The following is a 22678-nucleotide window of genomic DNA, read 5'->3' on the forward strand; positions in this document are numbered from 1 at the left end:
GGGACCTTCTGAGTGTCCTGAAGCAATTCCTGAGAGAACTGAGAATTAAGCACTAGATTTTTTAATCCCATTTCTCAACATGTGTGATATTCTGTCTGCTAAATAACTTTCTCAGTCAGATAGACAATTTCCATGTGAGTTCAGTTCAGCTGAGTATCATTCCCTGCTGCCACAGTTGACAGATGCCTTTGTAGTTCTTGACTGGCATGATCTTGATAATGCAGCACTGTTTCACACAACACACCTGCACTGCTTTAAACACCAGTGGGACAGAGCTGGGTGAGGCATAGCTGCAAGAAAGCTGTTCCTTTCCTGAATCAGTTTTCATCAATTGGCTCCAGGTTTTCAGCTCTCCTTGAATGTAGTTTCCACAGGTCACACCCCACAATTAGTTGATAAGGAAGCCATAGAAGCACTACTTTGTACTTTCATTGCTGGTTCAGGTTTTTTTTGTTTTAGCCCCTTGTCTTTACTCTCCCTGGCTGCTTGCTCCCACCACATCGGCTCAGACCACTGCTGGTTTCTGTCTGATCCCTGCTGGACTCTCTCTGCCACTTCAGCTGACACAGCCTTGGAAAGGACTCCACACTCTGGTGTTCCCAACGTTCTCCCAGCTCAATTCTTACACGCGTTGAAAGATGAGACCTTTTCTATCCTGCCTTGAAACTTCTCCTCCAGTGCCACTCTTAGAGATCATCTCTCTGTCAGCTTGGCACTCAGCCTGTCCTTTCCATCGGCAGGAACTCCTGCACATCAGCACTAGTGCTGTCCTACATCATGAACAGAGCTGTATCAGAAGAGCAAAGATGGCAGTTTCTTGGCATTCCTAACCAACACAAGAAATGTGAGTCACAGCAACTGCTTCTTGTCCAGGACAGAAGATACTACAGTCATGCAAAATTCAGTAAAAAAGACACTGCTGAGATCTAAACTTCCACTTCAATGCACTGAAATATACGAGTTTTAATCAGAGCTTAATTTAGGGTCCAGAAAATTCTTTACTTTAAAAAGAACCAAGAATTGTATCAGAAAAGCTTTTTGTGAGAGCGATAAAATTGCCTGCAGCATTGAAATACAGAATGCCTAATTCCATCTCAGGCTGCATACTTGACCCTGATCGGTAATTATGTTGTCATGCACAATGCCAGTGTTTTCATGTTCTGAAGAAATACACAGTTCAAACCATGGAGCTTTGCAATGTGTTGTGGGGCTCTGAAAGAGGAACTCAACTGGTTTCATGTCTCTTGACGATCTGCTGGCCTGGAGGGTGAAACATGCCATTCACATGGCAGGTGTGTAAGGCAAACATACACACTTCTAACACGTAGAACTGCTCAGCTTGCCTGAAATCGTGGATTCCTAGAGTGGGTTTTGGATGGAAGATTTTCCCAGATGATTTTGAAGAACAGCCTGGGACACTGCTGGTTTTCTGGTTTCTGCAGTTGCAGCATTGTAGAACCTGGTGAGATTCCCACCATGGCCTCTTTGTCAAGCTTGTCCAGGTCCCTCTGGATGGCTTCTCATCCCTCAGCTGTGCCAACCACACCACTCGGCCTGGTGTCATCTCCATGTTTTTCCCTGGATTTGGGGAATTTTTGATCAGCTGGATACCTGAGTTTCATTCTGATCTTTAGTGACTGTTTTGAAACACCTCTGCACAATCCATGCATATGATCAGTGTCTGCATGAGCCGTGCTTCTGCTATTGCCTCCTCTTCCTCTGCCTGCTGTGATGCACCTTTCCCTTTCTTCCTGCCCTCCTTTTAGACCACTGCTTTCCCCATTTAATGCCAAGGGGTCTTTCCTCCACTGACTGATTGAACTTTAATTGCCTGAAGGTTCAGGTTATGAGGCACTCTGGGAATTCCCTCATCTCTCTCATGAGGGTGCAGTCAATCTCCACTCCTGCCAGGCTGTTGTCAGCATGGGATGAGCTCAGGGGACACTGTGCTGTCCCCAGGGCACGCAGTGTGACAACGCCGAGAGGCTCGGTGCTTGTGCTGGTCTGAGCTGGGGCTGCGAGTGCCCTGAGGCCAGGCTGGTGGAGAGCTGCTGCCGGTGCTGGCTCGGCTCGGCTCGGCTCTTTGGGTCGGCTCGGCTCTTTGGCTCTTTGGCTCGGCTCTTTGGCTCTTTGGCTCGGCTCTTTGGCTCTTTGGCTCGGCTCGGCCCGCCTGGGCTCGGCTCGGCTCGGCTCGGCTCGGCTCGGCTGGGCTCGGCTCGGCTCGGCTGGGCTCGGCTCGGCTCGGCTCGGCCCGGCTGGGCTCGGCTGGGCTCGGCTCCTGCGCCAAGCAGCCGCGGCCATGCAGACCCGGCGGGAGCTGTGCCCGAGGCCGGCAGCCGGGCAAGGCCAGCTGCGAGCTGCGAGGCTGCCGGCAGCGCCCCGAGCCCTTGCCCATTCCCGCGGGGGGTTTCTGGGCAGGGCCGTTCCGTGCCGTTCCGTTTCGAGCCGGCGGAATGTGTCGCCTCCCCTGCTATGTGGGCCTGGCTGCGGCAGAGAGAGGCCGCAGGGAGCGGCGTGGTGGGGCCGGCAGCGGCGGGCAGAGGCCGCGGGGAGCAGCAGCCCCGCCAGGCCCGATGCGGACGGGCAGGGAGCAGCCGGCCCCGCTGCGGGTGAGCCCCGCTGGGACCCGGGCAGCCCTCGGCCGTGTGTGTCCCCGCGGGGCAGCGGCAGAGCCGGGAGCCGCGGCACGAATGTGCCCAGGGCCGCAGCCACAGCAGCAGCCGCTCGCTGGGAAGGCTCAGTGCTGCCGAAAGAGGAGAGCCCGCAGGGCCCAGCACGGCCTGGAGCCCTGCAGCATGGCGCAGCTTCGGCAGAAGGACGTGAGGCTCTTGCTGCGCCACGCTGGGGCAGCTCTGCCCTCTCTGCCTTGTCCTTGAGCCCTTTGCTGCTTCTCGCTGAGATAGCCCTGATGGCCATCCTCAGCCAAGGGCCCCCGGAGCCCCAGGGCTGCAGGAAAAGCTCCTCAAGCCGTGAGCATGGAAGAGCTGCTGGGAAGGTTTAGAGCCCCTTGCTCTCTGTTAGTCACAACTCTTCTGTAGGCACATGCAGCTGGACAGGAAGGAATTTCTGGGGATAATTCCTCATCAATCCTAGAAAATTCCAAACTAGAATGAAAGCAAAAGAGGAGGTTCACTGCTGGTGCCAAATTCTGCTTGCAATTAGTCTAACACAAGTTAATAAGTCGATGAGAAGTATTAGTCAGAAGTGTTTAAGAAATGTTTCTAAAGGAGGCCAGAGTGCAGATGGATTTAATTTCCAGGTATTGTGGAGAAATAGATGCATTGTAGAAGCAATTCTAGCTCTGCACACACAACTTGTCAGTGAAGTTTTCAGAGCCAGCTCAGGTGTCAGCAGTCCGTGCAACAGCACTGGACTATTTGGTATTTGTCGACTTGGGCATCCCAATGTTATGGGAAAGTTTTAGTAGAACTATAAAGACAACAGAACAGAACTGCAAACATTTGAGAGGAGTAAAGCATGGTGGATAAAAAGCAAGCCAGGAGAAATCAGAACTTGCTCAATGGATTAGGTTGCTCCAAGCTGAAGAGAAAAATGGAAGAATGCCATGACATTGGTCAAATAAGAAACTGTATAAATTGTGCCATCCCTTGTAATTAAATGTAAAGTAATAGGAAATTATTACCAGGCTTCATGAAAAAAAAAATGCAGTCCGTACCATTGAAGAGGGATGCTGAGAAGCTGGGTGGATGGCAGAGAGTTAAAACCATGGGCTGCTAAGTTTAATTCATTGCTCCAGGGAAAGAAGCAGAAGCCTGCTAAAAACCCTCAAAAGAAACTCATCTCAAGTGGCCAAAGCACTCCCTACAGAGGCTGCAACACTTTGCCAGATTTTTACAAGCAGCTTCACTCCTTCTGCCAAACACGAAATGAATCGGACGAGACTGCCCTGGAAAGCAGCAAGAGGGAAGCAACACGAGCAGTGCAGCAAGCACTCCGTGACATAATAGTCGGAAGCCCAATTAAATGGCATCAGCTTGATGCAGTTACACAGCTTGGTTTTGCACTGGAAGTTTGTGTTGAGTTCTTTTTCTAGGAATGGCTTTATGCTCAGGTCCAGCAGCACGCCTCGAAGCCACAACCAAAAAGCGAGCTGCCGCGCCATGCAGACGCCAGGTGTGCTGTGACAGCAAAGCCCACAGGCTGGTCTGCGGAGTCCTGGGGGACGAAGGCAGGCAGGAACCGAAGCGAGGACAAAAAAGACCTAGGCTCTTGAGGTCGAAATCTCAGGAATTTATTGGGGGAAGGAAAGGGTGGCGGAGGCAATGTGGAACGAGGAGGATGGAAGGGCACAGAGATCCGGGGCTCAAGAGCCCAGAACATGTGTTTACACAGGGTTAAAAGGGGGCCAGAAGGGGGAGTGGTCTACCGTGGAAAGCCAATTAGGGGAAACTCTAAGGGAGAGTGGCGGGGGTACAGAGCAAAAAGGGTACAGCAAGGGAGGGTACAGCTTTCAAAAATCCAGTGGGGGAGCTCGGCTGAGGCGAACAAGGAGGAACATTCTGGAAGGCTCACCAAATATGGGATAGGGGTGGGGAGATGCTCAGGGCCAATGAGCTTGCTACTATGTGCATGTTAATGTCACCAGCTGCAGAGCGTCCTGGGTGTGGGTCACCTTGTCGCCCTAACTGAACCTCGTCTTACACCCAGGACTCCTCTTCAATGGCAACTGGCCCCTGTGGCCGGTTGCTCATGCTTGTTTGTGTGAGAGCCACTGCCACAAACTCCTCCCCGCTGAAGATGAGACACTAGTCCCAGAGCAGGGAAGCTGCCTGCAGAGAAAAATGGAGATATGATGATCATTTTTCACTGTGGCCCTGTCACCTTTTTGATAAATACAAAAGGCTTCTTTTTCCTTTTAATCATGGGTCAGTAGTGGGCCAGATTTCTCTTGTCTTTTTATAAGAACCTACCTACAGACAAGATGGAGTTGTGTGGCAACCAATGAAGTTTGTAATTGCCACCTTAAGTGCGGGTATTGTCAATTTATGACTGTTTGTGACTTGTCTGTCTTTTCATTATAAGTGACTTGCCGGGAGACAGAATGTAAGTTAAAAAAAAAAAAAAAGAAAAAAATGGTGTAGGAAAATCTCCATTCGTGTAAAATTTTTCTCAACAAAAACTTAGGCATCTTGGGAATCATGCTAACCTTCCCAGCTCTACCTTGGGAGGTTTTACAGTTTTTCTGATATGGCTACATTCTTCAGAGTCCATAACGAAGGAAGTAAAGAAAACAAATGGTGTAGGAAAATCTCCTATGGGTGTATAATTTTTCGCAACAAAAACTTAGACATCTTGGAAATCATATTAACTTTTCCATCTCCACCTTGGGAGGTTTCACAGTTCCTATGATTTGGTTACATTCTTCAAAATTCCTAACGAAGGAATTAAAGAAGACAAAGTGGAGTAAGAAAATCTCCTATGGGTGTATAAAACTTCTCAACAACAACTTAGACATCTTTGAAATCATGTTAACCTTCCCAGCTTCGCCTTGGGAGGCTTTCCTTCATGTCACTGCTCTCCTCCATCTCCTGCAGGAGCCGAGCCATCTCCTGATGCAGATACTCCTGTACTCCTGCATCTGCTTCACTGCATCCTCATCAATTTCTAGCTCCACCTTCATGGTGGCTAACAGGGCCAGGATGAGAGCAAGTGTTGGAGAGATGGCCTGGTGGGAGAAAGGGGGCTCAGCAGGGCTGGCTGGGAGGGAGCAGAGGGCTGGGGGCACCTGGAATGTGCCCAGAGCCTCTCAGGGCACCTGCCACACTGAGAGCCCCAGCCCCTCTTCCTGCAGACCTGGGGACAGAGCCCTGCCCTGAGGGTCCCTGATCTCACTCTGGGTTAAAAACCCTCTGGGCATCTTTCCCAGCCCCATCCAGCCCAGCATTCCCAGCCCCTGCATTTGCACTCACTGCTTGCCAGAATCCAACTGCCCCACGATGTCCCTGGACACAGCAGAGCCCCTGCACCACAGGACTGCATGTGACACAAAGATCCAGAGCCTGTGGCAAGAGGCTGTGGCATACCTGCCCTCCCCCTTCCCCGGGGGAGTTACCTGGGCATTCTCAGCTGGCCTGAAATACATTAATTTGTTGGATACTGTGTTTTTAGTGGCAGTCTCACCACCAGCTGCAGAGGATCATTGGGATACTGCTGGGATCCACGGAGTGGTGCTATCTTCTACTTATTCTGTCTCTGTCCTTGTTCTGTCCCCCCACCTCTGACGGCATAACTCCCATGGCTGGTGGGGTTGCACCCCACACCATCAATGAAGGGGCGCAGCCTGAGACAGGATGTTGTGGTGGGAGATATTTTTTCTTTAATAACTTTAGAGATTTGGGATTGTAAGAGGAAGAATTCCCAGACTTGAACATCTCCTGCGTTTGCTACTGCAGGTAGCTGAAATCCCACCGTGTCCCAAAAACTTAAATCACAAGCTGACGTGAGAGAAGTTTGGGGAAAATAAATAAAATCCATCTAACTAAACGGTGTACTAAGGCCCTTGAAAAAGTAACTTTCCTTCCCTCCAGGGCACCCAGAACTAAAGAATACATCTCCCTTTGGGGGCAAGACAGGTGAGGCCTTGCACAACCCATCCTGTCTTTCCCCAAAATTTTCACGCCTGCCTGATGGATAAATTGAAAACTGAAAGAGAAGGGGACTGAGGGAAGACCTTCCCGCTCACTGTTAAGGGACTCTTGTGTCGCTTCACAACTCAGCAAGTGGCCGGACGCCAAGAAGTGACGCGGAAGAGCGAATGGCCGCACCGAACACACGCTGGACTTGCCGCAGCAGCGGGGCATGCTGGTGAGCTGTGGTATCCGGGGGATGGTAGCACAATGGGAATGCAGTAGAATCGAAAGACGGTGCAGGTGCTTGAGCCTGAGATTCCAAGGGTTTATTGGAGGAACACAGGAGAAGGTGAAGGAAGGCGGAGAAGGGCTGAGCACAGAGGGCGGCAGGGGGGCTGGAATCTGGGGCTCAAGAGCCCTGAACAACAGTGCGCACAGGGTTAAAAAGGGAGGGAAACGTGGAGTGGCCAACTGTGGCTTCACCCTGATGTCTCGCTGGGACCAGGCGGCACGCCCCAAAGCCACAAAGAAGCTGGCGAGCTGCCGCGCCGACCAGGCACCGGCTGAACGCAACAGCAAAGCTTGCTGGCAGGGGTGAAGAGTCCTCGGGGGACAGAGGCCAGCAGGAACCAAGGCGGTAATAAAGAAATGCAATCTCTCAAGATAAGGGTCCAGGGATTTATTGGTAGGAGCAGAAGGGTGGTAGAGGTACGTGGAATGGGAGAGGAGCGGGAGGGACGGAGATGGGCAGGATCCGGAGCACGAGAGCCCTGAGCATGACTGTGCAAGGGATTAAGAGTGATCAGGGAGGGCTTTACACTGAGGCACCAATCGGGTCATACTTGGGGCATGACTGACATGGGTAACATACAATGGGGGAACAGAGAGGGAGGGTACAAAATTTGAAAACCCAATGGGAAGACCCTGCTGGGAGGACAAAGACAAACTTTCCAGAACAATAACTAAATAAAGAATAGGGAAGAGGAGATGAGCAGGGCCAATGGACTCACTGCTAGATGTACATTGAGGGCGCCTGCCGCAAGGTGCCCTGGGTGTGTACCGTTTTGTCACTCTAACTGAGCAGTCTCTTGACACCCATGCTCTTCTTCAGTGCCACTTGCTCTGTGTGGCTGGTCACTCATGCTCGTCTGAGCAAGGGCCGCTGCTACATCTCCCCCTTTCTTTTTTAAAAAGAGAGCAAAAATGGAGTGGACAATTAAGGATTTAAACTTGTGGGAATAGTAGAGGTTTAGTCCTGAAAACGGCTCCTTACAGTGGCGTTCCCAACTTGCTCTAGGCTAAATGCCTACCAGCATTGAAACAAGAGATAAAACAAAGAGCCATTTTCTGTCCTGACTGTAAACTCTTTTCCTCCAGTCTTACTGTTAGAAATCATTCCTCTGTCAGCTTGGCACTGAGCCTGCTGCATCCTCATCCCTGTCCCTGGGAACTCCTGCACATCAGCAGGGGGAAGCAGGAAGGTGGAGTTTTACTTTTTAGGAAGACTTGTGCACATTAAATATTCTGTCCATTTTTTGCCTGGACCACATTCCTCAAGCCTCTTTAGGCAGTTTGTGATAGATAAAATTTATATTGTCTTCCACTGGGGACATCACCTTCACCCTGTCTCATGCTGCTGCCTAAATCTCCACGGATGGAAACTGACTGAAAACCATGAATGTCACTGTTAAGTAGAGCTGTCCATCATTTCCAGGGATGAATTCATTTCAGCTTCTGTAGTCAATTTTTAGTAGTGACAAAAAAAAAAAAGTCATGCCTAGGCAGAAAAGGAGAAGTATACTTACAATCAACTTTTCTTGTGGTTGTTTTTGTCTGCAGGGTACAAACAGTGCTGTACAACATCATGAACAGAGCTGTGTCAGAACAGCAAAGATGGCAGTTTCTTGGCATTCATAACCAACACAAGAAACAGCAACTGCTTCTAGTCCATGATAGAAGATACTACGTTCACACAAAATTCAGTTTAAAAGACACTGCAGAGATCTAAGCTTTCAACTAAATGCAGTGGTATTTAGTTTTCTGAGTGATATATGAGTTTTAATCAGAGCTTAATTTGTGGTTCACAAATTTCTTCAGTTTAGAAAGAACCAAACTGTGTGTCAGAAGACATTTTTGTGCAAGGGATAAAATTGAAAGGAGCATTCTGATGGAATACAGAATCCCCAGTTTCGTGTAGGTTACATAGGTGATTCACAGAAGTAACTGTTGTCATGCACAATGCCAGCGTTTTAATTTTCTGAAGAAATAAACAGTTCAAACGACACAACTTGGTAATGGTTTGAAGGATTTTGAAAAAGGAACTTGCCTGATTTCATGTGTGTTGATGAAATGCTGGCCTGGAGTGTGAAATGTGCCATACAAATGGCAAGTCCCTAACATGAAGGTGCCAGCAGAGTTAAAAGGAGATGTGATTATCATTTTTCACTGCAGCCCTGCCAACTTTGTGAGATACAAGAGGCTTCTCCTTCCTTTAATAGTAGTTCAATAGTGGGCCAGATCTTCTCTTTTCTTTTTTTAAGAACCTACCTACAGATGAGATGGAGCTGTGTGAGAACCAGTGAAGTTTGTAATTGCCACTGTAATTGCTGGTCTTGTCAATTTATGACTGCTTGTGACTTGTTTGTCTTTTCATCACAAGAGACTTGTTGGGAGACAGAATGTAAGTCAAAATTTTAAATTTTTTAATGAAAAATGATGTAGGAAAATCTCCTTTCGGTGTATAATTTTTCTCAACAAAAACTTAGACATCTTAGAAATCATGCTAACCTTCCCAGCTCTGCCTTGGGGGGTTTCACAGTTCTGATTTGGCTAGATTCTTCAGAGTTCATAACGAAGGAACTAAGGAAAAAAAAAAGACGTAGGAAAATCTCCTTTAGGTGTATAAATCTTCTTAACAAAAACTTAGACATCATTGAAAAAAAGGTTAACCTTCCCAGCTCTGCCTTGGGAGGTTTTACAGTTCTTCTGATTTGAGTACATCAGAGTTCATAATGAAGTAAGTAAAGAAAAAAAAACGGAGTAGAAAAATCTCCTACAAATGTATAAATCTTCTCAACAAAAACTGAAACATCTCTGAAATAACGTTAACCTTCCCAGCTCCGCCTTGGGAGGTTTTACATTTCTTCTGCTTTGTCTGTGTTCTTCACAGCTCATAATGAAGGAACTAAGGAACTATAACACAACACAAAAAAATGCTCCATGAGGAATGGTTGACTCCACCTTCCTCAACTGATGTTCTCATCGGGCTCTTGGATGAGCAGAGTCTGTGTTGCTCCAAAATTTTCCTTGGGATCCACCAAGGCAGCAGGAAAGCAGGTCTGCAGCTGTGGCATGGAAATTGTCCTGCTGGGTGGGCTGTGCTGTTAGTCTGTGATGCAGCAGCTCCCTGGCCCACGTGGTGCTGCTGGCAGAGCTGGCTGCTGCCTACTCAAGGCTCAAATAGGCACCTGAGCTGCCTGGCTGCACTGCCAGAGCCATCTCAATGGTGCTCTGCATCCCAGAGGGGCTGCTCAGCTGGAAGCTGCAGCACTTCTCCAAGGGCAGCGCTGTGAGCTGCCAGTGCAGTGACTGAGGCAGAAGCTGCCAGGCTGACACCACCAACATTTGGACCCAGCAGATGACTTTCTCCAGGTCCAAGAAGCAGCCTGTGCAGAGGGTGTTCAGCATGTATGAGCACTGTTCCAGGGGCAGCTGGCCAGCAGAGGGGTGCAGAAAGCAAATCTTGCCCAGCAGGTGCTCCGTGGGGCACTGGCACTCCAGCCCCACACGGATGCGCCTGGCCTGCGGCTGCTCCGTGGTGTCCAGGCTGAAGGAGTGTCTGGGGGGTGGCCGCAGGATGACCAGCAGGCGGTAGGTGCTGCTGTTCTCCTGGGTGCTCCAGTCTTCAATGGTGGTGTCCGTGCCAGGGGCTGCGTGCAACTCCGGCATGAAGTTCCTCCTGGAGAGCACTCTGCAGACACCAGGGAGGTCATCCACCAGCTGCTTCAGCACCTCCACGATGGGCAGGAACTGCTGTAGAATGGGAGAATCACAGAACAGGTGGGCTTGGGAGTGACCTTTAAAGGCCATCCAGTCTGACCCCCCAGCAATGAGCAGGGCCATCCCTATCTAGATCAGACACTGCCAGCCCTGTCCAGCCTTTTCCTGGCTGTGCCCATTGGGGATGGGCTGGGCAGAGCCAAAGTGCTGACACCACTGTCTGCCCCCTGGACCTTCTCCTCCTGCTCACTGACCTTCTCACTGTCGACCTTCTTTATGCTGCTGGTCTTCTTGCTGCCAACCTTCTTCTTGGATCCCTCCTGCTCCTTGCAGCTTCCAGAGCCACGCTTCCATCTTCTAGCCAGCCAGCGGCAGAAAGCAAATCTCTGCTGCTTCCTGTATCTGGCAGGGCCAAACTTCAATCTTTTGAGCAGCCAGAAACCAACAAGAAGCAAAACCACGTCAATAATCCAAAAGAGCCACTGCTGCTGCAGTGTAGCCAGGCTTTCCTTCATAACATAAGTTTTGAAAATCTCCTCCTGGAGCCGAGTCATCTCATCATGTAGATACTCCTCGCGCTCCTGCATCTGCTTCACCGTGTCCACTTCATTTTCTACGCCCACCTTCCCAATGTAGGTGGCTACCACGGCCAGGATGAGAGCAAGTGTTGGAGACATGGCCTGGTGGGAGAAAGGGGGCTCAGCAGGGCTGGCTGGGAGGGAGCAGAGGGCTGGGGGCATCTGGAATATGCCCAGAGCCTCTCAGGGCACCTGGCACACTGAGAGCCCCAGCCTCTCTTCCTGCAGACCTGGGGACAGAGCCATGCTCTGAGGATCCTTGCTCTCACTCTGGGTTAAAAACCATCTGAGCATCTTTCCCAGCCCCATCCAGCCCAGCATTCCCAGCCCCTATCCAGCCCAGCTTTCCCAGCCACTACCCAGCCCATCCTTCCCTGCCCCATCCAGCCCAGCATTCCCATCCAGCCCAGCATTCCCATCCAGCCCAGCTTTCCCAGCCCCATCCAGCCCAGCATTCCCAGCCCCTGCGTGTGCACTCACTGCTTGCCAGAATCCAACTGACCAGCGATGTCCCTGGACACGGCTTCCAGTGCCACCTGTCCCCTGTGATGTCACAGCCAGCAGAACCATGGCACTCAGCTGCCAAGCTGGACATGCCTCTGGTCACGGCTTCCATTGTGACCCATCCCCTGGGATGTCACAGCCCCACAGCCACACCTCCCAGCCCACAAGCCCCAGCCTTGGTCCAACTGCTGGGCTCAGCAGCTCCTGGGCATCCTCAGCCTGAGTGCAAACCCAGCCCCAGGAGCCCCAGGGCGCTCGGGATCAAGGCTGCAGACACCCAAAAGCCACAGCTGAAAGCAACATGGGGGCTGCAGCTGAATGTTCCAATGCTGAGCACCCCTGAGTGCCCTCTGGCTGAACCTAAACCTCACCTGCTGCAGCTTGAGGACATCTCCACTTCTCCCATCCCTTGTTTCTTGCAGAGGAGATCCATCCTAACCTGCATCCTACAGCCTCTTGTCAGAGCCATTTGGAATTTCTCTGGAGCACCCAGCAGTGAACCAAAGGGCAAATCAGCACCTTCTGAGTGTTCCCAGATTTCTTATCAGGGTGTGTGTCGGTCGGGGGTCCGCTTCAGACGCCTTGACCCTTGCGGGCTTTCGGGTCTCCGGCGTGGTCGAGGAGGACCTCGCTGGCTCCCCGGGCAGGCGGTCCCGGTTCTCCAAGCTGCTGCCGGGCGGCAGTGAAACCCGCTTCAGGGTCGCCCAATTGGGTGGGGAGACCCTGGCGTGAAGGCCAGTGCCAGCCGCGCAGTGAGGCGAATTGGACCGAGAGCCCCTCGGAATAAAAGCAGTCCAGGCGGGTTGAGGACGAGCAAGACGCAGGTTTATTGGGAGGCAAAGCAGGGAAGGCGTGTCGCTCTAGTCCTCAGGGCGGCTCAGAGGGAGAGTCCCGGTGCTGAGCACGAAGGGGTTCCCTAGCAACCGAGGGTGCTGTGCTGAGCAGCCCCGAGCATGCTTGGGACATGACCTTTTAAGGCAAGCTACGGGGTTTCCCGGGGCGGAGTTGCAGGGGCGGGACCAACTGGGTTAGGGAAGACGTCATCGGGGGCAAATCAGGCATAACTGGGGCGGGGAGTACAAGGAACCAATGAACGCGGGGCGGCAAGAGAACATTCTGGGGGTAGGCGGCAACAAGGGAGGAGACAGGGAGGGTACAGCAAACTATTCACGAATGAACTTAACACAAACTTTTGGAGGGAGGGAGAGTATGGCTTACAGCCCGGCCTCCTCCGAGTCCCAGGAGATGTTATCGCCGGAGGCATCCACTTCTACGGGATGGAGCTCCACACCTTGAGACTCGGGATCGGCAGCCTCGGGCCGCCGTACTACTACACTAACCTGCATCCTACAGCCTCTTGTCAGAGCCATTTGGAATTTCTCTGGAGCACCCAGCAGTGAACCAAAGGGCAAATCAGCACCTTCTGAGTGTTCCCAGATTTCTTATCAGTGCCCTGCTGCTCACTGGTGCAATGGCACTGCCGTGCTCCTGGGGACAATGGGGACGTTTTGCTCTCAGCATTTCTGCTTTGTTTATCTTCACCAACTTGCCACACTTGCATTTGAAATTGCTGAGGTTTACTTTTGGCAACACATGTGATTCTGTGCTTGATACTCAGGTGGTTCCAGTCTTTGGACAGTCCCCAGCTGACCTGAATTAAAGCATAGGGATGGTCCTTTGCTAGGAAAAACACTCCCTCTTTGCTCCCCTAAAAGAAATCCCATAATTTGGGCTTTTGTAGAGTGAAAAGTTGCACAAAGCTCAGGATTATCTTATTTAACAAAACAGAGGAAAAAACAAAGTAAATTAAGCCCCATGAAGGAACCATTATGTACAATCGAATTTCAAAGACCTACAACTTCTACCACCATCCACAAATACTAACAGCCTCAGGCCAACTCCTGACACAGTGAACAGTGTGGAACATCCACCACACAGAAGGTCCTCTGGGACACTCTGAGTGTCCTGCCAGAATTCCAGAGAGAACTGAAAATTAAGCACTAGATTTTTTAATCCCATTTCTCAACATGTGTGATATTCTGTCTGCCAAATAACTTTCTCAGTCAGAGAATTTCTGTGTGAGTTCAGTTCAGCTGAATATCATTCCCTGCTGCCACAGTTGACAGATGCCTTTGTAGCTCTTGACTGGCATGATCTTGATAATGCAGCACCATTTCACACAACACACCTGCACTGCTTTAAACACCAGTGGGACAGAGCTGGGTAAGGCTGCAAGAAAGCTGTTTCCTCACTGTTGACCTTCCAACAGGAACTTCATGTTCCACTGCAGTTCTCCCAAATTCTGTCCCTACAATTTTTATTGGCCCTTTTTATATCCATACCAAAGCTGAATCAGGAATTATTGTAAGTTGGAGACTTACTAAAGGCCCTTCTTTGATATTCCTGCCTTGGGTCTCACACCTACACAGACACAGACACGCAGGCACAGACACACGGACATATATCACACATATCTATCTGTCTGTCTATCTATCTCGTATCTATCTATCTATCTATCTATCTATCTATCTATCTATCTATCATAGATATCTAGCTATCTAGCTATCTAGCTATCTACCTATCTACCTATCTAGCTATTTCTCATAGGAGAAACTCTCTTTACTTGCATAAATTCATCACATTGTATCCACCCAGGCAGAAATATTAGGTGTCGCCGAGGAAAGTATTGTAAAATACAACTTGGCAGAATGACTCAGAAGGCTTGAGGGTACATTTCTGACGACTGACCATAGAGTTAATTCAGTAAAATAGTTCTTGACGATGATCTCTGTTTGAGCATCCACACAATTCTAGGAAGAGACAAGGATGGGTAACACATGGGAGCAGAATTTGGTCCAAATCCTGCTCCAAGTTCAGACACCTTTAGCATGCAAACGTGAAAGCAAAGTAATTTCAAGTTCCATTAGTAGCATAGGTAAAAATCAATGATCTAGGGATATGGAGGACAACAGCAGCATAAAAAATATGCTTTTGATGTTGTAATATACAATGAAAAGTAAAAAATGCACAGTCTCTGTAAAGAGTATTTAACAATAAGGCTAAAAGTGTGGTGGTTTGGGAGTTGAGTTTTGGGAAAACCAACAGATGCTTAAATAAAAATTCCTTCCCTTTTCTCTTTGAATAACTGCAAGCTCCTTCCTAGTTTTTTTTTCCCCAGACACTGAAAAGCTACAATTAGCTCAGGATTTTTAAAAAAGGTAATGGGAATCGATCAGCTTTATTATACAAGCTTAAGGATTTTTTTTCCCCTGAATTAGGGCACTTCAGAGCAGTTGTTCAATTGCAAATATCACAGTCTATTCTCACTGGTAACAAAGAAAACAATCCTCAAGACACGCTTTGTGGGTACGGTGCTCTTTGTTGGGATGTCCTAATGAGCTGAACACCATCCAGTGACAGCTCGTGACATTATTTGCCTGCTCTTGGGGCTTGTCTCAGATGTGAGCCCTGTGTGCTGAAGATGTATTTTCCATTCTCTGTTGTGATTCAGTGATCAGATTTCAGTCACAGCTCTGCCCCTTGTGTTACAGTCAGGGCAGTCCTGCCCAGCATGCTTTGGCAGGTGTATTTTAGACCTGGTTTGGTGAAGTGGCAAGAACAGTTACCCAATGGAATAATCAGAATAATCATCATACTTTTAAAGTAAATATCCACGGAATATACCTCTGTCTGTATGTGTATAAACTTACCCAGTTCCTGATCTTAGTTGAAGTCACAAGCCAAGTGGTTTGACCTCAGAAATGCTACTTTCTGTGTTTCGCTATATTATAGTGGTCTTTTTTTTCTACTTTGGGCATGTTTAGCTTCATTTTTTTACCAGTTATTGCCACTGATCCTCCAGGGGAAAACAGATGAAATAGAGAGTTTTTGGGTGTGTATTCTCCAATCAGAGAGAGTGAACACCCATCGTCCCTTACAGAAACCAGCTCAGCTGTGAAACTTCTCCCAGTGGGAAGGCCACACACATGGGACATGGACATGAGAGGCAGCTGAGGAAGGGTCATAAACCATCAAAGACCCCCAAAGTGTCCCCCAGTCTCATTCCTGAGGCCACCAGAGGGATGCAAGGGATGCAAAGGAATGCAGCAGATCCAGAGCCTGTTACAGGAGACTTCCCCTCCCCAGGGGAGGCACCTGGGTATTCCCACCTGCCCCAAATGTGCATTAATCCATGGAGCTCCATGTTTTGTGGGACCCTTACTACCAAGAACAACAGAAGGAAAAGGTCAATGGGACGGTGTGGGGATCCATGGAGAGGTGATATTATCTACCTAATCTGTCCCTGTCACTCTCTTTCTCTCCCCCCCCACTTTTTTTTTCTATTTCTTTCTACCTCTCTCTTCCTCACATTTACTGTTAAATAAAGTCCATGGTATTGACTTTGGTATATGGTCTCATTTGCACCTTAATTAGGGCAGAGGCATCTCTCTAACAATTTTAATGACTGGATAATAACAAATAATCAGCATGGACTCTTCTAAGAAATATCATACATCACCAACTGTCTTTCTCTAAGGTATTTACAGTGGCTCAGAGCTTTGCTGTTGATATTCCTTAAGTGTCAAAATTATTCTGTTCTTAAAACATATGGAAATTCCTTTTTGACTTTTTTGGAAAGTGCAACACAGGGAACAAAACCTTGCATCCTTAAGCACACTCAGGGCAGCCAAAAAAACCTGAAACATTGAGGAAATACATCCTGCATAATAAATTTCTGAAGTTCCATGGAGTCACTGCAGTTTGAAAGTTTTTTTTATGAATAGTCCTTTTAGGGATCAGATTTACTACACTGAGAATGAAGATCTTCAGAAACACTCCCACCCCTGCTGTGAATTAGGAACATTTTTTGTTGTTCTCTTACACCTTCTCAGACCTATTGTGCAACTGGTGTTTGCAGGAGCTGTGCAAAGTTTTCTCTTGATGGATTATTGCACTTCCCAGCAATCAGTGCCTGCAGAAATGCTGAAGACTTGCCCCTGCCAGCACAACACACATACAGAGGGCAAATACTATGGTTAGGATCAACACTACAAATAGTTGCAGGGAATTTCCCCTTTTCCATGTGACTTTAGATTTCTCTCCACAACCTAAACAGTGTCTGGCACTGACAGGCATTGGTTTACCATCTATCCAAAGCTCCTGGTTTGAGTCCAGCAGAGGTGTAGTCCTTTCACGGGAACTCCAGCCATGGATTTATTTAGTACTTCCCTGAAACAGGACCTTGTGCCACATGGAATGACTTTGAAGATGGATCTAACTTTAAACTCAGCCCTGCTTTGTGTGGTGGTGTTGGACAAGAATATTTAGAGATCGCTGCCAGCTGGGTTTGTCCTCCACCTCTGTGGTTCCCTGCATTTTGCAGGGACTCCAGTGACACCAAGACCAGCTGAGCATTTGCAGGTTTAGCCATCAGAACCTTCTTTATTATCCCTTCTCAAAATGCTCAGTCATGGTCTGGTCTTTCTTTAGCAGAACTAGAAATACAAGTTGTCTGTCTCTGGTGGCATGACTCCTGTTCATGCCAAAACACATGGATGGCATTTGGTCACTTCACAAAAGATGATGAACAAATATCAAAGGGTGATTATTTGTGTCCTAAACACAAGTTTGAGACAAAGTGTAGATAATGAAAAAAAAGTTTCCAGATATTAATAGTTCTCCAAGAGAGAACTTTTAAAAGTTTAAATAAAACTTTTTTTGCTTCTTTTAGATTAATCTGTAAAGAAAAAATAATAGAATTATCCATATCTTTCATTTCACAGCAAGAACATGACTAACAATTGGCACAGAGCAATGTCAGCTCCTTAGTGAGCACCATGCAGGTAATTGTACCACACAGGTAACAAAAGCAGCAAGCAAGAGAAGGGATGCAGAGGCCTGGAGCCTCTCCTCACCTGAGGATCCACAGGATACCAGGGACTCTATTTTTAACATAAATACTAATTTTAAGACCAGTTACTCCAAAGCAGAAAAGTGAAAAATTCTGCAAAGAGTTCTGCTGGTCTCACTGACTCTGAGCACCCTGAAGTGGTGTTTCTGAGTACCAGTTCCACTTGGAATATGCCATTACACCTTTCTTCCCAACTTTAGACCTGCATGCCCATAGAGTACTCTTTTCCCCTGTTTCCTGAGTGATCAAAACCACATTTGCTCCTGAAACTACTCCTTAAAGGCACCTGACACTTATACTTCAGCAGTAATAGGAGATCATTGTGTAACTAATGACTGAATTTCATTTCTACAAGTAACATCTCATCATCTCAGTGCAACTAGTCTTACATAAACCACATGAGAAACCAAATTATACTTTTATTTTTATTTTATTTTATTATTTTATTTTATTTTATTATTTTATTTTATTTTATTTTATTTTATTTTTCCTTTCTTTTTTTAAGGCTCTTGCTGTTACAGGACAGCCAAGTAGCACAGGCTGTATGGAATTCCGAATTTATTTCCAAGGGAATCAACACCAATCATACTCAGGATATAATGAGTAGGTAAGTTAAAGAAAACACCTTTTATGGTATTTCCTACTGAAGTGAAGGAATGTCAGGTGCAAACTGAGTTTTCACACTTGTGATTTAGTGTGTGCCATAATCCAAGTCTGAACCAGCTGAGTATGATTCAGTCCTGGAAGGGAGGAAATGCAAATAACTGCAAGCAAATTCCACCGCTAGAAACAACATTTTTTCAATTTTTTGGCCTCATTTATATTTTTAGGACATCACAGCTATAATAAAACCATTATTGTGCCTTCAAAAAGAGTTCTGTGCATACCTGCATTCAATCTTGGGAGGCAGAAGGAGCAACCTGTGTTATTAATCATTTGTGACTTTCCAAAGGCAAGAGACTTTAAATTTCATGAAGTGTTCAATGCCAGAGAAAAAGCCTTCATTGGATGCTACAGGATTATTTGGAAGTATTTTTGGGCACTGTAGAATCATCTTTAGTTATAGAATCCAACACAGGTCTTGCCAACTTCTTCCAAATTTGATGGTATCTTTCTGTGTAATACATGCTCTTATTGATCCTCCCTGACCTGAACATCACTTTACACTCCTAATGCCCCACATTGCTCTTGAGTGCAGGTGGATAACCCTTTCCTGGAAATACAGATTACGTCTATCCTATTTCTGTATCTAATACCAGCAATGGTGGTCTCTTGGAAAGCTGTAAATTCCTTGGCCAGCCCCTGGCAGTAAGGATGTCCCTTTTCCCTTGATTTAAATTTGCTCGTGCCTGCAAAATGCACATAGAAATGGTGATGTTCATGTGAACAGGATCCCTATGCCCACTGTCCAGTTATTTATTTTTATGCTACCAGTAACAGCTCTGCCTAGGAAGAATCAAGTCAAAACTAATTCACTCAAAGTACATGAGCACAGTTTAAATAAATAAACAAATCAATAATCAGTCCCTGAAGTTTACAGCAGAAATCCTCTGCCTTGCTGGGGATGCAGATAACAAATCTGTAGAGCAGAAGAAGAATGAAGAAAAAAAACCAAACCAAAAAAGCAACCCAAAAAACAGTGAACCTAGAATGCATTAATACATTTTTTTCTCCTGGTTACTTCAGGTCTATTTCACAGTTACCAGTCACAATGATGACACCATCTCTACCTACATTTTACAGCAACCAGACTATAATGGCTTGGAAGTTCTGACCAGCATTTTCTGCAGAGTCTTATGGACTCAGGCCCTCCAATGTATTCCATGTATTTTGGTAAACTCTAGAAGATTTTTATTCCAGTGCCAAACTCTTCCTTGCTGTTTCTTGACTTTGTTGTTTGATTTTTACAAATTTTGTTTATAAGTGGCTTCCTGCTCACAGTGGTTTGCACTTTTAAAGTATCCTCTAACTTATTTGAGCCAATTCTCTTGTTTCCCAAGAAAATGTAACTTGAGTTTCCAAAACACAACATGAGCATCAAGCTCATTGTTCAATCACATTGTTCAACATTCAGCATGCAGTGTTGCCTCCAGCTGAGCATGCAGACCTTCAGCTGAGTCAGAGCACATCTGCTAATAAAAATTTCATTTCTTAATAATCTGCTGATCTGGACTGTATGCCAGGGAAACACTGGCAGTGAGCAGCAGCTCCAGTGGAGACAGAGCAGCCAAAATGCTGCTTCAGGACACAACTCTGTCTCTCTGTTTGCTTTAGAATTTAATTAAGAGGCAATTCTAGTTCATAAGACATTACACTACAAGGCTGCTGATTTATTAGGCAGGCAGTAATGTGATTGAGTGTTCTTGTACACTGTGCATTAACTGCAAGCATGTTGAGCCAGGATGACTGAAAAATTGAAAGCTTATCTCTTTCAGCCTGCTGCTGGGTGAAACTTTTTCAGTGAGCTATGCAGGGTCCTGAACTGCAGGACTGAAATTTTCCATGATACAATCCTTCACAACGATACTCTAGTTTACTGTATTCTAATTTTTTATACATACTTTCTTTTCTTTTTTTTTTTCCTACTTCAGCTTTTAACTATTTTGAAATTTAATGAAGGTGACCAGAAATTGTCTGTTCGCTACAGAACGTGTAAGAAGGAGAAAGAGCAAGTCCCTGAAGACAGCAGTCACTCAAAACCTCATTCTTTGTTATAAATCAGTTTCCAGTGTGGGCACAGCTGTATTAGCCCTCAAAAAGCACAATTTTTTCCTTGTTACATCTAGGCTCAGCTTCAAGGTATTTAAGGATGAAAATTCTCATGGGTTCAAGAGAAATTTGAGAAAGAAACTCTCAAGCCTCAGCATTCTTCCTTTCTGAGCAGAGCCAAAAATAAACATTTTCCCTATTGTCAGAGAAGAGGGTTTGTAGCAGGTGGTGTACAGGAGGTGCTACCCCAGCAGGCACTGCAGGCTCCAGCAGAAAGGGGCTTCAAACCAAGATCCTCAGCCTTTCATCTCATGCTCACTGCTTCAGTGACCACAATCCAGCCAGGAGTGACTCTTTGCAACTCCTTCCAAACTCTGAGCTAGCCAAGGTCTGGCGAGGAACAAAATACTAAGAATATTTTGCTCATGAGAGGAGATGCCCACACCTGAGCCAGAAATGCAGGACAGTGTCTCAGCATAGTGTTTGTGCTCTTCTCTTTCCCTCCCACCTAAACAACTTTAGAGCTTTTCCCAGATGATTTCTGGATGGATTGCAGCACTCAGCTGTGCAACTCTTCCAAGAAATCTCCTCTCACTGAGATGATTTTTAGTAGCTTCTGTGCTAATCAGGGTCTGTCAAGTTAGTCTCTGAAAGTGCCTGCCAAACTTGTCTAAAATACCATAACCCAGTTGGAGGAAGCATCACTTCTTCCTGTGTGGGGCAGACAGATAATCTGTGCTGAAACCCACATTCACCACAGGATTGTTAATGGAAATTGGAAAGAAAGTGTGGATGTGAATATAACTACCATCACTTGATGGGAAAAGAGGAATAAATAAACTGGTGGACCTTCCAGATTTACAGAATAGGAAGACATTACTCCTGCTCTTCCACTGAAGCAGTGACAGGGAACTGGTGTTGCACTTATTGTGCTGTCCAAAATTAATCTGGTAATGGGCTAAACTCTTAAGTTGATATTATTATGACTGAAAAACTGTCTCTGAGAGGCTAATTCTTTATTCTCCTAACCAGAGTATCAGTCCTGGTCCCTGTGGAATAATACTCCAACTTGCTGACACAGGAGTTAAAATTACTTATATCCATCCATCTGTCCACCTTTTGGGTAAGGGTAATAGTGCTGTTGCAGGAGTTTGTGGGTATCATTAACAGGGTGGGATGGACTGTGAGCTTAGCAAGTGTCCCTTGCTCAGTCTAGAAGATGTACAAGCACAAGGGAGGTGACAGGTGAGGAAAGGTCATGTAGAACAAGGGGATGTGGTGAACTATGGGGAAATCCTCTGCAGGGGAGAGCTGAGGCTTGATGATCAATTTAAATTGAAGGGTTAGGGGTGACATCTCTGACAACTGAGCTCACAGCACCTCCCTCTACATCCTCCTCTGGTCTGGAAGAAAGGTTTGGCTGGGGAAAAGGACTGTTTTGCAGTTCTCTGCAGGGAAACATTTGGATGCCTTCATGATTTTCTTGTTACTCATCCCCTTCTGGAGAATTTGGCAGTGAGGCAAATCGACCAAGCCTGCAGTGCTTACTGCAAATGGCTCCTATGTATAACAAAATTCAGTGGGAAAAGGTCAGTATTTTGTACAGTCGTTTAGACCCCCAGAAAACCATCCAAACTGACTGGTTAAATTTGGTTTGGATTACACCAGAACATCAGCCAGGTAGCACAGCTCTCTTCAACACACAGCACTTTCCTGGAAATGGCAAAACATTGGTGACACTGGGAAGAATGGAGAATGCTCAGAAATGAGACATTTCATTGTGGAACGAGTGAGATGCAAAGATTCAGAGCTGGCTGGTGTGCAGTTCGTGCTGATCACCCAGCCCAGCAGAGGCACCTCTGCTTTCTGAGACACAAATGATTAGCAAAAGCTGTCCCTGGAAGAGGAAGAATTCCCAAGCACACTGGAAAGGCTCTGGAAAGGAAGAGAAAGGGATCTTCAGCAGATAACAGGACAGAGACCACATTAGGAGGCAGAGAAGCACTGCAGTCAGAGGGGACTGACTGCTCTACAGCCTGAACCTGTGCTCTGAACAAGATCCCCAGCAGTGAAATTTGTGGTTACAAGCACAAAAGATTTCCTGATGTCACAAGTGAGGGAAAAAAGACACAAAACTTTAAAAGGGTAGAAATTAAATAACTCTGGAAACAAATTTAGCAACCACTGTGGAACTTTGGTTTTGCCAAATAGACATGAAACAAACCAACCAGCCAAATAAACAAACAAACAAGCTCACAGATTTGTTTAACAAGTATAATATTCAATGGACTGAATTTAATTAATGCCAGGTTTTGTTAGATGAGAATCTGGCAGTGACACCAACAGACACTGCATTTGCTACAGCAGTACTTGTGTTTGCAATGGGA

General features: G+C 46.9%; 1 protein-coding gene and 1 long non-coding RNA gene across 3 annotated transcripts; one reads left to right on the plus strand and one right to left on the minus strand.

Annotated features, from left to right (window-relative positions):
• Positions 1-9313: 9313 nt before the first annotated feature.
• On the minus strand, positions 9314-13017 carry LOC146424304 (uncharacterized). The gene is made up of 5 exons (XM_085042832.1): positions 12890-13017; positions 12259-12448; positions 10844-11269; positions 9700-10622; positions 9314-9539 (listed from the first exon to the last, which is right to left on the minus strand). Exons 1-4 carry the CDS (start codon positions 13015-13017, stop codon positions 10035-10037), a joined length of 1332 nt encoding a protein of 443 aa, XP_084898958.1. The 3' UTR covers positions 9314-9539; positions 9700-10034.
• A 1257-nt stretch (positions 13018-14274) lies between these two features.
• LOC146424305 (uncharacterized) lies at positions 14275-21347 on the plus strand. Of its 2 annotated transcripts, none has more exons than XR_014846908.1 (3): positions 14275-14889; positions 18088-18189; positions 19269-21347. It is a non-coding gene; the product is annotated as an uncharacterized LOC146424305 (long non-coding RNA). The 2 variants fall into 2 exon arrangements; XR_014846909.1 differs by lacking the exon at positions 14275-14889 and adding an exon at positions 14900-15334.
• The last annotated feature ends 1331 nt before the right edge of the window (positions 21348-22678 follow it).

Source organism: Lichenostomus cassidix, chromosome Z, assembly GCF_008360975.1.
Source record: "Lichenostomus cassidix isolate B80296 chromosome Z, HeHo_3.0, whole genome shotgun sequence".
Taxonomy (NCBI): domain Eukaryota; kingdom Metazoa; phylum Chordata; class Aves; order Passeriformes; family Meliphagidae; genus Lichenostomus; species Lichenostomus cassidix.

Bases quoted from the DNA above. Each gene is read 5' to 3' on its own strand.
- LOC146424304 (XM_085042832.1), bottom strand. From the start codon at position 13,017: ATGCAGGTTAGTGTAGTAGTACGGCGGCCCGAGGCTGCCGATCCCGAG. The intron at 12,449-12,889 runs GTAAGCCATACT...TTTTATTCCGAG, and splicing joins GACTCGGAGGAGGCCGGGCT to GGGCTCTCGGTCCAATTCGC. The intron at 11,270-12,258 runs GTCAAGGCGTCT...TTCTCCCACCAG, and splicing joins AGACCCGAAAGCCCGCAAGG to GCCATGTCTCCAACACTTGC.